The sequence below is a fragment of the Falco cherrug genome, chromosome 9 (assembly GCF_023634085.1).
Source record: "Falco cherrug isolate bFalChe1 chromosome 9, bFalChe1.pri, whole genome shotgun sequence".
In the NCBI taxonomy this organism is placed as follows: Eukaryota; Metazoa; Chordata; class Aves; order Falconiformes; family Falconidae; genus Falco; species Falco cherrug.
In genome coordinates, this window is record NC_073705.1 from 33,235,084 (window position 1) to 33,251,715 (window position 16,632).

At 41.0% G+C, this 16,632-nt stretch overlaps 1 protein-coding gene across 7 annotated transcripts in view; it reads right to left on the reverse strand.

The window, feature by feature from the left end:
• Nucleotides 1-16,632, reverse strand: part of WDFY4 (WDFY family member 4) — a 144,831-nt gene that overhangs the window by 73,782 nt on the left and 54,417 nt on the right. For all 7 annotated transcript variants that reach the window (XM_055721206.1, XM_055721205.1, XM_055721204.1 and 4 more), the window contains 11 exons: nt 16,055-16,260; nt 15,279-15,448; nt 14,601-14,726; nt 12,449-12,610; nt 12,140-12,337; nt 10,547-10,664; nt 9,817-9,974; nt 9,142-9,380; nt 7,575-7,684; nt 6,419-6,610; nt 5,712-5,851 (listed from right to left, as the gene is read on the reverse strand). In XM_055721206.1, coding sequence (XP_055577181.1) covers nt 5,712-5,851; nt 6,419-6,610; nt 7,575-7,684; nt 9,142-9,380; nt 9,817-9,974; nt 10,547-10,664; nt 12,140-12,337; nt 12,449-12,610; nt 14,601-14,726; nt 15,279-15,448; nt 16,055-16,260 — 1,819 coding nt within the window. The remainder of the gene's footprint in view (nt 1-5,711; nt 5,852-6,418; nt 6,611-7,574; nt 7,685-9,141; nt 9,381-9,816; nt 9,975-10,546; nt 10,665-12,139; nt 12,338-12,448; nt 12,611-14,600; nt 14,727-15,278; nt 15,449-16,054; nt 16,261-16,632) is intronic.

Sequence of the window (16,632 nt, forward strand, 5' to 3'; positions counted from 1 at the left end):
GAAAAATGATAAATGAGCAGTGTGTCAATATCTGCTTAAGAGGACATAAAATTTCTTTGTTCAAAGTTAAAGAAACTTTTTCCAGCTTGCTGCAACATACTGTAATTTAGCTTTGAGCCAGTTATTAAACAAGACAATAATATTATAATGGAAATTGTTTAATATACATCATTAATAGTAAAATGCCTGCTTTCACTGAAGTAAAAAAAATGTGTGCTATGAGCAGTTTTGAAATGAATATTTGATTCCAAACCTCCCTTGTGCATTTAATGACATGCTAATTTACATTTTAATTACTTCCTAAGAAATCAAAGCATTTGTTGACAGAAGAACATAATGTCAACTTCACGGTGCACTGTTGGTGGATAGTTAATGAACTTAATTAGATAATTAGTGATGTTGATTATCCTTCTATTATGAAGATAAAGATGTTACATAAATGATGCACTTTTTCAAAGAAATATCATTGTATGCTTGCTTGTTTTAACCCAGTTACCTTGAAAAGTTGATAAAAGTCCAACTGACTGGTAAGAAAAATGTTTAAGTAATAATTGTGATTGTTTCAAATTTTTCTATTTTCTTTATTTCACCTACCATGAACTAATATGTTGTTTGTTCCTCCTTCATCCCAAATTAGCAAGATTTTTGTTCAATCCCACTCTCCCTTTCAGTATCTCACATACCCCTCCCCCCCCTTAAACAACTACCCCCTGATGCAGTGATTCTATTATTGTTTGAAAAATGAGCCTGGTCAGCATCAGTTTTGATTTTACAATCAGTTTTGATTTTATAGTCAGTTATTGAAAGAAGCTATAATAATGCAGCAAAGAAGTAGCTAGTATTTGAAGGCACTGGTCTACTATTTAGCTCTGGGTTCAGCTGCTAGTGTTGCCACTGACATCTTGGGTGGTAAATGCTAAGTCTCTGTAAATTCATGCCCACAAACTTCAGATAAAACTTCTTTCTTACAGAAGTCAACACCCACTATTGTTGGTATGTGCCACTGTTGGTATGCGCCACCAACACATACTATTTTGAGCTAACACGGATTTTATGTCCTGGGGCTGAGTCTCCTGTAACCTGACAAGAGCCTAGGAATACATCATCAGCCTTCCAGTTCAACATCAAACACTTCTGCTTTGTTTAAAACTACCATCTAAAAACACAGACATTTGCACACAGATATCTTACCCAAGAATTTGTGAGTATGATCTGCACATGTCCATTTAAAACAGGTCATTTCTCCCTCTTCCCCCAAACCTAACGCAAAACCCCTAAAGATGGCTGCAAAAAGTCTGAAGCAAGACTGACAGCCAGGCATGAATGAAGCGTCAGTGCTCCTTCCCGATGGAATCACGTGGGTTGAGAGTCCTGCCCCAGAAAGGACTAATTCTGTATCTGTGATGCAGCTATTATTTGTACTAGGTAAGTCAGTCCTAGCACTCTACAAAACACACTAAAAAACTCCTTTAACTGTTGATGTAGAGATTTACATTTCCAGCATGGAAAGAATTTAAGCCTGTAGTTCAAATTCCCACTGAAGCCAATGGAAATGTTATGTTTAAATACTTCTCAAAATATAATGCATTACCATTACAGGTGAATCAGTAGAGATACTAGGTATACTAGCCATACTTATCTTAAGAATGAGTGTTACATGTGAAACAAGTTTTAAAAAATTTTTGCTGGCTGTGAAATTTGAAAAGATTGTTGTTCTTGGTGTAACAAAATTTTCTGTAGCAGCAACTCTTTTAGCTGCTGGCCTAAGAGAAGCCTGGTGAATAAACACATGAAAACCTTTTAAAAATAAATTTACTGTAAATCTAAAACTACAGAAAGTCCTAAATGTTTTGAAATAACATGTTGTTTGAAACATGCCTCAGTCTTTCTCAGACTTCAAAGGGAACATTAACTCCTAGAAGACATTTGAGAGGCTGTTTTTCTTCCTCTTGGAAATCTAACTATAGAGACAGGACTCAACAACTTTCAGTGGAGCTTGCCCAAGAGACATCTCTATTACTTCAACCAAGAATACCTGTTGCTAAGAAACTGCAGAATTGAAGTGGTCCTTGGCCATATCACTATCTTCTTGTTCAGTGATAAGAGGAGGGCATACAACTCAGTTTCATAAATGAGTTAATAAACTTGCAGGGTTTTTTTAGCAGATACATCAAAACTCTTTAGCCATCAGTATAAATAAATAAAATATTACATTGTAAAAAATTAAGAGGAAGAATTTTGAAAAAGGAACTGAAGTAGATTCTATGTCTGACAGTCTCAGCCAAAAGGTCTTCTCTTGGAGCTCCTGACTTCAGAAAATTATCCACAGAGACAAAGGCAGCTCTCACTGACACATTGATACAGTTATCTTTTACAGATTTGCTGTGGGTTTAATAATCCACCTTTTGCTTACAAAAGTAAGCACAAGAAATGGGCTCTTACTATGAAGCCAAATAAAGAAAAATTAATCATTCCCAATCAAGGCAAACTTAACACTTAGTGAATTTTCTGGTTTCTAGAGCTACACCATTAAATGCTTTTTTTTTTTTTTTTTGCCATTAGCTCTGCAGCAACCTTGCATACACTAAGGGCAGCAGAGCAGAAACCAAGCTATCCATTAGACTGCTCAAAAATCCTTAGAGTTCAAAGGCTGCATTCTCCTATCACTTAACTAGAAGGAATTCTCTTGCAATTGACAGTGACAAAACCAGCACAAAGGAAGTCAGATCTATAGCTGTCTTCACAAGTGTATGTTTGGCGACCAAAATCCTACCATAAAGTTACTGATTTTGCAATTACAAGTTAGGAGGTCTCTGTTGACCTCTTCATTGCAAAGGCTGAGATTAAAAAGACCTTTTCTGTTTCATTCTTTCAAGGTATATGGGCTTCTGGCATAGAGGAATGTGATTATTGAACCAAAACAGGGGAGACCAGGCATGATCAGGCCTGCTGTAAAACTCAAGAGGCTCTGTCACTTGTAAGCATTAAAAAAAAATAATCTGACTTAGTACAGTGCTCCTCTTACTCCTGCATGGCTACTCAGGCTTCCAAGAAAGCACAAAATAGCAATTATCAGAGCAGATCATCACCATTCTACTACCAGAAGTGTGAACACACTCTCCTTTCTGAACGATCATGCCTTCCAGACAAAGCCCAGAGCAGAGTATGACATAACAAAGTGGATTCAGAAATATGGGGAAAACACAGCTGCATTTGATTGCTAATTCTAACATTTGTCACCAAATAGCAGGGTATTGGCTTCACTGATGCTGGAGATCCTGAGTACAGCAGAAACATGGGGCCTGATCCTTTGCTGGAGTCAATAGTTTGAATTTTACTGTTTTTTCCAGAGTGAAGACTGTGTCTCAAAAGCAAGCACGCTTGCTATCCTGTAGATGACAACAGGGGAAAAGTTGATAGCTTTGAGGGGTGTGTTTTGTTTGTTGTTTTGTTATTTTTTTTAATCTGCAGCAAATGCTACTACTGCTTCAACCTCTTTGTTTAATTTCAGTCAATAAAGGAATCAAATTCATAACCCAGTAACCAATCCATTTCTTCTTTCTACTGGGCAAAGCTTTGAAATCCTAGCTGAATTTTTGCTATGTTCTCAAATTTAATAAGCTTTGCTCAGTTAGAAGCAACCATCCTTAGCTCTTAGTAAATGCAAGTATTTTTATTTTACTACAGGACTTAAAGGCTTTGTCTCTTGCTATCTAGCTCATACTGCCACTTTTTGGTTTATCTCATTTCAACCAGCTGCCTACTGATGTAGGACATAGGTCCATGAATAGCAGTAGTGAAGACCGAGGCTGGTATCTGAAGATTTTTCCCAAGTGAATACAGAAGGCACCTGAGATGAAGCAAATGATACAAAAAATCGCTTTACAGCATTTTTACAGTGGCTACCAAAGTGAAGTAAAAAAATACAAGTTAGAAGCACAATTACCATTTACTTTTAATGTTAATTTGTGCTCCCAATTTCCTTTGATACTGAAAATTCCACCTCATACCTCATTTGTGAAGTGCACAAAGTATACAAAGAAAGAGGGCTGTTGAGGAGCAAAGAAATAATTTTCTTCCTCTTAGATTTCATCCCTCTGAAAAGTGCATCAAACTCTTTCAAAGATAGGTTGGAGGGAGAAAGGGGGGAGAGGGAGAATGGAGAATATTTGGAACTGTAGTTTTTATATCTCATTGAGAGGAACAATTTATCAGAGCTGTGGACCTGTCAGTCCCTGACATGATAAGGAATAACACCAAATGAGTAATGTTTCCTCCAAACCCAGCTCCTTTAATTACAAGCCGCTTCCTTGCAGAAGAGAGACAGAAGATGCAGAAACACTAATTTCATGCGTTTGTGCCTGAATAATGTCTCCGTGCTGCCTTTTCCAGATGGCAACCTTTTCACTGGAGGAACTAATGATGTGGGCATATTTAGGGAAAAACCAATAACAGAGTCTTTAACCTTCAACAGCAAAAAGCATGTTGTACAAAATGTTCCTTGGGATACATTTACAAATATCAATTACATTGCTCACTGAGGTGTAATCAGCTGTAATAATCAAAATTAATTTAAAAAAATAATTAAACAGACCCTAGGGCAAATAGTCGATGCTCTTGTAGTATGACATCACAGTCTACATATGTACCTGGGAAGAACTTGCTCACTCTGTAAGCAGCAAAGTGATTTTAAGGAATGAGAAGAATACTGTGGCATGCTGAGGAAAAACTTGCAGCTCAGTAAGGTACTATCAGACACATTACTTGGGTATCTACACACCTGGAAGTGAACTAGTCATCACTGGGGATAAAGCTGCAATCTGCTACACCTCGAGCTAGAGGGTTAAGACACCTTAAACTGGTGCTGTAACAAACTCACTGTCTCCTCATCAAAAGAGAAAAAGACCTTAATATGTTCAGCACTGCAGTAACACAAGCTCAGTCCAAAGCTCTCAATATTCTGTCAATGCACTGCTGCCCAGCCCTGTAGCTGGTTACTCTAGCCCTAACACTAAAAGAAGTAACATCTAGCTGGTGCTTTCTGTTTGTATTCTTGACAAATACCTAGCAAAACAACAGAAATGCCTTATCTCTCAACAAAGGAGGAGCTCACACATGGAATAGATAGCCCAGCTGCATTGCTGGTGCAAGCAATGCTGCATACCCTCCAGACCCATCCCTGATTTATGTAAACTCTTGTCTCTATCTCCTGACAGTAAACTAAGTTTGCACTGTTAATATTTCATAATGAGTACAAAAATGAAAGGACAGTACTATGGTACAACCTGATCCTTTCTATTAATTCAGTGTCTGAAGGACAAGGTTTACCTAAGTGGTGTAAATCAGAAGAAGCAGCAGCAAAGCAGACATCTCCCCACCTTGCTCTGACCCAAGCAGAGCCCTATGAGTACAAACACACACGTGCTGCTGGGTTTTTCCTTTCAAGTGCAATAATTAGGCCTCATGCAAAAAGTATGCATTAATACCTGAGGTGTTAAGGCTTCCAACCAAAGTTCTTCAGATCAGTGATTATTTCTTAGTGCTTATTTCTAGCAATGTAGAAAAGGAACCTTAACAGCAATAGGTGTCTATTTTACAATGGGAATGTCAACAGACATGCTCAGAAGTCTCCCAAGTCCAGACAAACTCTCCAGAGCCATATAAAAGGCAGACCAGTGAGAGAGCCTGAAGAAACAAAGAGCAAAAGTTACCTCAGATTTTCTTGTCATTTCCTTTGTGTTTCGGCCAGGCATCAACCTAATAGCTGAAGAGAGGCTTTCACTCCAGGAATTGTGCTTGCTCTGTGGCAGGCCTGGCCCTGCTTTATTCTGGAGAAGCTTCTTTTCAGATGCTGTGGACCAGAACAGACAAAAAAGTTTGTAAGACTTGAAGTTGAGCCTGTGGGAAGGTAGAGGGCTTGTATTCCTGTTACACAAGACACAACATGGCAGTGTCTCTCCCCAGCTAGATTGTCCTTCTATTTATAAGAGGAGCATTGAATTAACATGTACATCTCAAGTCCTTATTTAAAAGCCTCAACAGAGTTCTGCCATAAATCAGATTCATTATACAAGCATGAACTTTGAATCACTGCAGTACTACACACATTGGGATGCCCTTCTCCACCCAAATAGCCTCCCTTTAAAATTCTCCTATGGGATACAATTGTCTAAAGAGATTCCTCTTTCTTGCAGTACAGCACGAGCCCTACAACATCACCAGGTGATTACGGAAGGGCTGGGGCATGACACAGAAACTTATCACAATCCTGGATGAGAGAAACTGAAAATCTGCTTTATCTAGCAAGTGACATGCAGAGGAAGGGTATACCCAAGGAATCAGTGGCTTTCCATTAAGCACTACATTTACTGCAACATCTTTGCTTGCTACAGTGAGTGTTCTGTAAAAGAACAGAGACCTATCAAGTGTTGCCAAGCTTTTGTCATAATTTCTTCCCATAAAGGAGTGACCTCCATTATCTTCATGTCCCTTTCTTTCTCATTTCCTTTTACAGAAAGATCCATCTTGTAAGTGTCCTCCAGAGCCAGCCGCCGCTGAAAAATAAGCTGCTTCCAGATGATTTCTACCATTCTCAAAATCTCCTGATGGACTAGGAAACAAAAGAAACTAAAAATGAAGAATCATTTTTGTGTAACAAGTCAAGCAAAAGAAAGCAAAAGCATCTCATTTGGAACAACACTGGTCCAGAGTAACTGCTGGAGACAGTTGGAGTTGCTCCATTTTTTCTACTGCCTTCAGAGGTTCTAAGCCAGGCTAGTTAGTCTAATACAGAAAACAGCAGGACATTGCTTTCATTATATTTCAACTCCCTGAAAGAAACAAGTTCGAGCAACAGATGATTCTAGCTGGTTTCTGCCTTGGAAAAAAACATCTCATCAGAATTTTGATGACGTTATTATCATACATAGAATGCTAAAGCACATAAAGGACACTCCTTTATGTTGCCAAACATCACTAAAGATGGCAGGGGGAAGGTAACCAAGTTGTGATACAATTTGACACAGTAACAGGATGCTGTACAAGGAAGTACTGAGCTGTTTTGTTGTATTTCCCTGCAAATTGAACTTGTTTGGTTGCATCATATCCAAGCCAATATATATATGTGTGTATATATATATATAAAGTATCACTCTGCCGCAGGGCTCAGCCAACAGCCCACACATTGAATCCAGCCCAAATTTTTCCAGTGTTTCTCTTAAAAGACCAAAACATTTCTTCCTGTGTACAACAGACAGACACAAGCTCCACATAGGCCTTGAAAACAGAAATAAAGCTACAAATATGTATCTGGGCACTGACACTGGTCACAACATGGGGAAGAGATCTCCAAACTGATACCCATTACTCCTGAGGATGCGAGTGTGAATTCTGAATAAACAGGTATGATGCAAACAAGTAATTTTTAGCACTACTTTCCTTTCTCTGTGCTGTGCCTACAGTGCATATAGACCAAAGAAACAATTAAGTAGCACTTGCATAAGCTCTTCTGATAACTGTGTAGGCCAGGCACTTTCCTGCTCCATAAGCCAAAGAGAATATGTGCCATAATTTACCATCATCTGGAGTAGGCAGGCTGCCCTTTTCCTCTTCGCTGGGTGCAAGAAAAATCTGGTGATACAAAGCCAGCTTTGGTTCTGCGTCCACCCCAAAACCTTCTGCACAGCTGTGACACACACATACACACACACACACACACACACACACAAAAAGAGAGGATGTGAGAAAACCAGACTTAGAACAAACTGAGGATAGCAAAAAAGCTAAAGGTATTTCTGCACATCCACTCCTACTTGATTAATTTAGTAAATCAATATTCCCAGGCTCAAGGGCTTATACCAATCACATGATACTGCAGGATTTACAGGAAGGGGGAACTAAACCACTGCCAGTCTGGTTTTCAAAGTTAAGAAGCAGTCAACAAGATCTTATGGATTGCTCTGTTGTACACACCTTATCCCTGCACTTCTTTGTGCACTTGTATCTAACATTCATCTCAATTAGCTGGAACACAGGGCTGTACTGATGTAGCCAGATTACATCCAGGTTTCTTGTACCTCCCCTGAGTACCCTGTATGCCATCTCTTTGCTCTGAATTTCTTCACTAGAAGTGTCTCCCATTATGTTGGAAACACTGCCTCATGGTACCCTACACCTGAACTGCTTACTAAGTTCTTTGCATCAATGATTGTTCCTTCAATTTATAAAGCACCTAGCACAAAACACCTACAAACCTTCACACCGTGGTGTTAGTATCTACATGTGATTGTAATTGAAAGTATCACCACAGCCAAAAAAAGTTAGTGCTGCTTTGAGGGTGGGGTGGGGTGTATGACAGATAATTTACCAGATGGTAGGTAAAAGACCAGGAATTTCAGCACAGCAGTAATAAAATAAATGCAACAGACTTAGCTAAGGCAAACAGACAACCTGAACTTGGTCACAGAAGTGCTGTCAATAATATATGTAACATCCTATGTTCTTTCAATCATAAATAGGCACTACTACATGGCAGAATCAAATCTCTTGGGTATGCAAAGCTGCAATTTTTATTTCTGATTTTCTTTTAAATACCACAATTCTGATTCCCTGGATTTGCTAAGTTTAGCTTTCGGATAACACCTCTTTAATTAATGTTTTAAAAAATTTTCTGCTCTTGGTACATATAAGCAATCCTTACACCACCCCAACACTTTGGGCCTGGGAATTATCATCTGGCTGGAATAAGAAGCATCAAGAAAAGACCTCAGGAAGTGCATCTCATTTCTGAGGTGATATTGTATTAACTGATTAAATTCTGACCTTCTAAGCAGTGCAGCAGGTTTTCACTGAAACAACAATCACCATTGTAGTGAATAAAGCACTAGCCAAAATAAACCCAGGAATATTCACAATCACCAAATGGATTACGGCCATCGTCTTGAGAACTGCAGTATCATGACCTCAGTATGAAACAGCACATTACAACATGTTGATAACAGTTGGGAAAAAATTCAGCTCAATCCAGTTTCTAGCATTTCCCCAGAATTGATATTACCTAATGTGAAATCTCCTCCTCTGCACCCACTCCCATAGATAACAGCACAGAGATGTAAACAAACATACTGAGATGAACATTTGTACCTGCCCGAATTCAACTGGCAAAGGCAGTACATTAGGCAGATGACAAAATTGTTATTGGAGTTGTAAGTCGCAAAAATAATGTCCCACTGCTCCTGCAGGACATTGAGAGTGTGCAAGACATTAAGCTGTTCAGGCAACGATTGTTGTGGTCGGGACAGGCAGTACAGGATGGCTCTGTTTAGACAGCTGTACAGGGCACTGAGAAGAACTTCCTTTTGCGAAACAGAGCTTTTTAAGACCTGTGAAAACACAAAACAGCAGAGTACTTAGCTTGCTCAGAGAACTCTCTCTCCCGGCATCAACTTCTCTCACTTCATTTAAGCCGTTGCAAACTTATTTTCCCTGAACTACCTGTTAGATACAAATTCAGTTTTTCTGTACTGCTGCTGAAGTCCCTGGAATTGTGTAAGAGATTAATTTATTCCTGTTTAACAACATGTACATAGCCAACAGACAGTGGCACAAAAGAGCTAACTATCCTTCCTTTATGCTGCACCATCTAGCCTTGATTGTCATTTAAAGCCATTATGTGCTCATGCAATAAACCCAGGAATATTCATAATCACCAAATGGATTACAGCCATCTTCTTGAGAACTGCAGTATCATGACCTCAGTATGAAACAGCACATTACAACATGTTGATAGCAGTTGGGAAAAAATGTCATGTGACTCACCCCCATAATCTGTTTGGCAGTGAAGATCAGGATTTGCTTGGGATCAGCAGCAAACATTCTGCTGTTCAGCTTCTCAACCAGCTTCTGAACAAAATAAGCAATATTCATCATGGATACAGGTGCAGTTGATTCTGAAGTGCCATGAGGATCACTGCTCCCTGGAGAGGATACAAGAGAGTTGATTATTCCAAAACAAGCTGAAATACAAAAATAAATAAATAAATTGAGAGATGTGAGGTTACCAGAGCAGAGAAGGAAAGTCTCACGCCATAATGTCTCAGAGTTGGGACCTGCCTAAAAACACTCTAGTTCTAGCAGAAATAACTTACTCAGTCTGGAAATGACAGCTCCATCCTAAGGACAGAACCAATCTCGCTAAAACATTATCATGAAGGACTTGTCCAAGTAATGACTCAGAAAGGAGAGCAGCAACTATTAAGTTATCAGGGTTATTTCCAGAAGCACTCAAGGATAAGCCTAGGTTTATTTCTAAGTAGTCTCTTTTTAATGTTCAGAATCTGTTCTTAAAAAGAGAGAAAAATATGAAGAGGCTGTCTAAAAAAATGGCAAAACTACAGTAATTTATGCAAACTGGTCTACAGCAGGAGTGAATGGGCAGTGCAGCCTGCTGAGCCGGACTGTCCTCCTAGCTACTGTTACCGAACTTTTCTAGCAATTACAGCTACATGCTAAATACTAGCTAGCTAATGTTCTGATTCTCATCACTCACCTCTTGGTCTTGTTTTCCCCTCACTTTGGCTGGTAACATGGAAGACATCCATAGGAGACAGCAAAACTTTTGTTTGAAAATGTCTCTTCTGTTCACTGGTGGCATCCTCTGGAGAAGCCTACATAGTGACCATATACATATTAGTACAGCAGAAAAACAGCCAGGAAAACAGACTCAAATTCCCTTTCAGCCTTTATTCGAAGATGTTTGCTTTCATTGGATCTTTGGCAGATTATTCCTGCCAAAAAATCAGATTCAGTAAAAGTTTTGCTCAAAGAAGTGAATAGAAATTTCAAGAGACACTCAGTACTATCTGAGATAATTCAATATGCCCAATGTTTCCCTTAAACACCTAGGCACTGTGTTAAGAAAAGGAGGGGGAAAACAGCCCCAAAAGAGCAAGGACAATTACTCCACCTCACTTGCACACTAGCCCTTGGTGTGCAAGCTGAGAAGTTAGCTGTGACAGCTAATCCACAGTAATGTAAATCAGAGATCTGGTGTACTCCTCCATGCAAAGACAATGTGGCATCTCTCATGCAGAGTTCAGCAAGAGTGCATGTGTGGACAGTTAATGGGCAGCAGATGAGGTGGCAGTACCTCTTACCCTAGCTGGGAAAGCAGGAAATCTTATGCAGGTCTACACTCTAGGGGATCACCGTTGCCCTTTGCACACTGAACACAAACAAGGTTTTGCACAGGGCCAGAACCTAGGTTCACATGTGGTTCCCAAGAGATCTTGCCCTCAGGGAATTTAAGCTCCATTTAGCAGGCTCAGGATTCAGACAGTCAGAGGAGCCATCCTCTCTTTTAAACTGCACCAAGCCTTGGGATGTTAATGTATAAACCTTTAGGGAACTGCTGCTCTGCAAGATGATTTAAATCATGACAGCTGCAGTCAAGCTTATATTCATTACTATTTGTATTACTAAGCTAAGTCTGCATCAGAACTCACATCTGGGACACTTGGGCTATTGACAATTTGGTGACGAAGCCTAAGTTTTCCATTTTCCCTTTATTCAGACTCTGATTCTTTCCAGTTCTTTGCGTGGTTGAAGTCCATAATTTGGACTCAGCTGCCACAGCTTGAATTAATCTGTACTAAAAGTGGAGACAGTTGTTTTTTGTTTATTTGAGCACTGAAAATAAATTATTGTCTCAAACATCAGTACACAGGAATGCTCCATGTGAAATTTTCTGTTCTCAACAAATCCAAGGGCTGCTTTACTGACAAGCAGGTATTACTAAGGAAAAAGGATTTTTTTTTCCACACCTGACTTCAATATTAAATGTTGCCTGCCTTTGTTGTTGTCTAAGGGCAGCATTTTCTTGGTTCAAATCAATGCAAAGCAGGCAGAAAAGGCCCTTCTTCCTTGTTGAAAAGGTAGTAATTCTGCTCTCTACATAGACTGTCCAGAACTGCCAGGTTGTAGTGCATGCTAAGAGCTGTGATCCCAGCTATGTCCTACACTGTTGAAAATGCTGACTGAATGCACCTCTCCATCACTGTCAGCACTTTTTTCACTAGGCCTCTAGCAGGATACCTCCTGTCCTTCCACCCTTAAAGCAAAGCCTCATGACTACGTTAGAGACCTCAAGAAGCAGCTCAAGTGGATGGCCTTGTTTGTTTGCTGGGATGTTAAGAAGACTGTCCATCAGGAGGACTCGCACAAAATCCCACACATGTTTCTTGGCAGGGTGGGGTAGGAGCAGGAAGGAGGAGGGATCAACACAGCCTTTCCCTTCAGCAATGGCTGGACCATCAGGAGTCAAAAGGTCTTCAGAGCCTCCCTGTGGAAGCAGACAGCAATGCATTTTAACTCATACTTCCTTCAAATTTTTTTTTCCTCCTAGCAACCCATTTCTGACCTGAAGGGCTTGTGCTGGCTCAGATGCACATACCTTGGGTGGTCCAGAATGGAAAGCAACCATAGCCAAAGTTTTCAAGAAGTCAGGACAGTGCCACACAGGGTCCTGAGTATAACTGTGATAGATCAAGCACAGAAACTGGACAACGTTCCCTGGATAGGCAATCTCCCAGGAGGCTTCTGCATCTGCAATAGGCTGAACACAGACAAATGTGCATCTAGTCAAGGCAGCATTCCTCTCACTCACATAAACTCATCTTTTCTCATTTCCAGGTATTCCTAAGCAAATAAACAAACATGATGCGGCCACAGAGAAGTCAGGCAAGGCACAAGCAGCCAACTCCCAGCTTGTAGACTGAAGACACACCCAATCAGAAAGGTGGCATGTCCTTATCGAGAATGAACAAAATGGGTAATGCTATGGGTAAGATCCACCTATGTGTTCAGTAGTTCTTAAACATTCTTAAAGTTCTTAAAAATAAATCCAAGAGTACAGAGGGAGCTGGCATAGGAACTCGCCAAGCTGCTTTCCATTATTTATCAACAGTCCTGGCAAACTGGAGAGGTCCCAGAAGACTGGACTTTAGCCAATGTGACACTCATCTTCAGGAAGGAGGTTCCAGGGAACTACAGGACTGTCATCTTGATCTCAGTGCCAGGGAAGGTCGTGGAGCAGATCATCCTGAGCATCATCACATGGCACACACAGGACAACCTGGGTATCAGGCCCAGCTAGCATGGGTTTGTGAAAGCAGGTCCTGCTTGATGAACCTGGTCCCCCTCTACAAGATGACCCACCTAGCAGATGCGGGAAAGGCTGTGGATGTTGTCTACCTGGACCTTCATAAAGCCCTTGACACCATCTCCCACAGCATTCTCCTGGAGAAGTTGGCTGCTCATGGTGTGGATGGGTGTGCTATGTGCTGGGTAAAAAGCTGGTTAGATGGCTGAGCCTAAAGAGTGGTAATAACTGGAGTAACATCCAGCTAGCGACCGGTCACAAGCAATGTTCCCCAGGGCTCAGTACTGGGCCAGTTCTGTTTAATCTCTTTATTGGCAATCTGGATGAGGGGATTGAGTGCCCCCTCAGTAAATTTGCAGATGACATCAAGCTGGACAGGAGTGTTGATGTGCTGGAGGGTAGGAAGGCTCTGCAGAGGGGTCTGGACAGGCTGGGCCGATGGGCTGAGGCCAGTTGTATGAGGTTCAACAATGCTCAGTGCCGGGTCCTGCCCGTGGGTCACAACAACCCCACACAGCCCCACAGGCTGGGGCAGAGAGGCTGGGAAGCTGCCTGGTGGAAAAGGCCCTGGGGGTGCTGGCTGATGGCTGGCTGAACATGGGCCAGCAGTGTGCCCAGGTGGCCAAGGAGGCCAAGAGTATCCTGGCTTGTATCTGAAACACTGTGGGCAGCAGGACAAGATTGTGATTATCTCCCTGTACTCAGCACTGCTGAGGCCACACCTCAAATACTGTGTTCAGTTTTGGGCCCCTCACTTCAAGAGGGACGTAGAGGTCCTGGAGCATGTCCAGAGAAGGGCAACAAAGCTGGTGAAGGGTCTGAAGAACAAGTCCTGTGAGGAGTGGCTGAGGGAATTGGGGTTTTTTAGGATGGAGGAGACTCAGGGGAAATCTTATTGCTCTCTACAACTACCTGAAAGGAGGCTGTAGGGAGATGGGGGTAAGTCTCTTCTCCCAGATAACTAGTGATGGGACAAAAGAAAACTGACCCCAGTTACGCCAGGGGATGTTTAGATAGGATATTAGAAAAAATTTCTTCACTGAAAATGCAGTCAAGTATTGGAACAGACTGCCCAGGGAGGTGGTAGAATCACCATCCCTGGAAGCATTTAAAAAATGCATAGATGCAGTGCTTAGGCACATGGTTTAGTGATGGACTTGCCAGTCCTGGGTGAACAGTTGGACTTGATGCTCTCAAAGTTATTTTCCAACCTAAATGATTCTATGAAATTCTATGAGCCCATCACATCATCTACTATGTAACATAACCAGGCCAATAGCTGTGCTGATGATTTGAAGTCCCTGCTCCCTGTTATACTCAATATTGCCCTGCGAGGGCAGAGGAAGGCTAGGGGTTACAGATAAAGACTGCTACTGACATCTGACACCCTCAGGCAATTCATTCTGCCGCTCACAATGCACTGTCCTTGCAACAAAACACTTACCTTGTCCACAGTGACTCTAACCATTTCCAGCAGTAAAGCAGCTGCCTCTCCACACAACCCAATCTTGAGGACGTTCTCTGTCAGGTGGTGCTGCAAGATCCACTGCAACATAGACTCAAGATCTTCCTACAACAGGCAGAGAGATATTTCAAGAAAAGATGGGAATTATATATGATACACCAAGAATAATGCCTACTTTCTCCACGTCAGAAAAAACCTAAACATGTTCACCTCCAGCAACTCCTCCCTCTCCTGTTAAATGTATTTCCCTAGGATAGCACTAATGGATTGTCCTCTTCAGAAATAACATCTTTGGCACTGCTGGGGAAAAAAATGCCTTATGGCTTCTCAGGACACTGGTAGAAGTACTCAGATTCACTAATTCTAGATTTTAATGAGCTTTGACAATGTAAGAACAGACAGGGAAGCTAATCTGAATTACCTTCTAAAGCACAGTAGTTAAACAGCATTTAACACCTGCATGAACAAGTTTGTTCGAAACAGAATTTCCTTAAATCAAAGCTAACTAACTTAACTTTATAAGTATGAATGACTAATTTTAACTATCACAAAAACCAAGGAGGGTTAACTTGCCTGAGAATCTTACAGAAATGGCCACAAAATGCCAAATTAGCACAGCAATAGCAGATTCATGCTTGTCCACTATTTTTTTCATACCTTGGCTGTTTCAGGTGGTTCAGACTGTGGAGTTGCCAGAAATAGCCCTGCTACAAGCAAGTAGATCTCAGGGATGTGGACATGATCAATCAGACATCTTTGCAACGTTGAAAACCCAAAAATCAAGGAGGAGTCATTGTCAGGCACTGGAGGATGAGTTTTTAAATTATCTTTAAAGGAAAAGGAAAACATTCTGAGGAAGTGCCTAAAAATGAATGCTGTCTCAGAGGAAGGATTACTGACCCAACTTTATCCTCATTTGCCTGTGTCCCAGGTCACTCAGTACTCTGCTAGGCTGCGATATCAACAATTTACAAAATTTCCTCAGACTAACAGACAACAATTTTTCCCACTATCACTTTTGTACTGGAGATCTTCCTTGAACTCTTCTTCCTTTCTCTTCCCTTTCTCAGAACCACAGGTCTAGTTATCAAAAAGCAATCTGAACAAATCTTAAAGAAACAGAAGGTTTCAGGGCACAAGCTGACATCTGAACACCTCACAGGTTTATCAACTAGCCTGATTTTATGCAAGAGAATAAAGGCCTGTCTCCCTGCAACTGCTAATTAGAAATGCCAGCTATTGTGCAAGGAAGAAGCAATGCTTTCCACTTTTTAGCACAGAAAAGCTGAAGTACTAGGAAAAGCTTGTCCTAGAAAGTAATACGATTTTCTTGGTCTGATATCAGTGGGTATTCTCCTATCACCTACTTCAGTGATCTCTCATCACTGAGCTGGATCCAGGAATTGTTTTGGGAGCATTAAACCAACACATACCCATTAGAATACTCAAGCCTGCAGAGCTGTTTTCCAGCCAGCGTCCAGCCACCATCCCCTCCTTGAATTTCTGCAGCAGCAAACGATTGTGGAGGAAGCACAGAAGTAGCTTCATTCCTAGCACAACTGTGCTAGAGTGCAGGTAGCTCTGTGTGAATAGCAGAAACCAGTCTGGCCCCAGCGCCAAAAATACCTCTTCTTGTTCCCTAGGACAATCAGGGAAATGAAAACACATGGTAGAAGACAGAAAGGAGATTTTATTTAAAATTGTGTCTCAGTGATTTAGAAACTGAAGTTTCTGTAGAAAAAAAATCTGATTCGTCATACCACAACAGCGAATTACAAAGGTTTAACAACAGACTCATCCACACAGTTCAAGTCACTTAATTCCCACTAAATGCAACCTTACACTATCATCAGACAAAAAAGCTCATTAAGATGAAGCTGCTTCTGAGAGTGTGTATCAGTAACTGAGGTGAACTACATCACAGGCAAGATCTTTCAACCTACAAAATTCAGAATTCCAGTTTGAATTTTGAAGTCCAAGATACGTTAAGTAATGAAAATGCACAGTTACA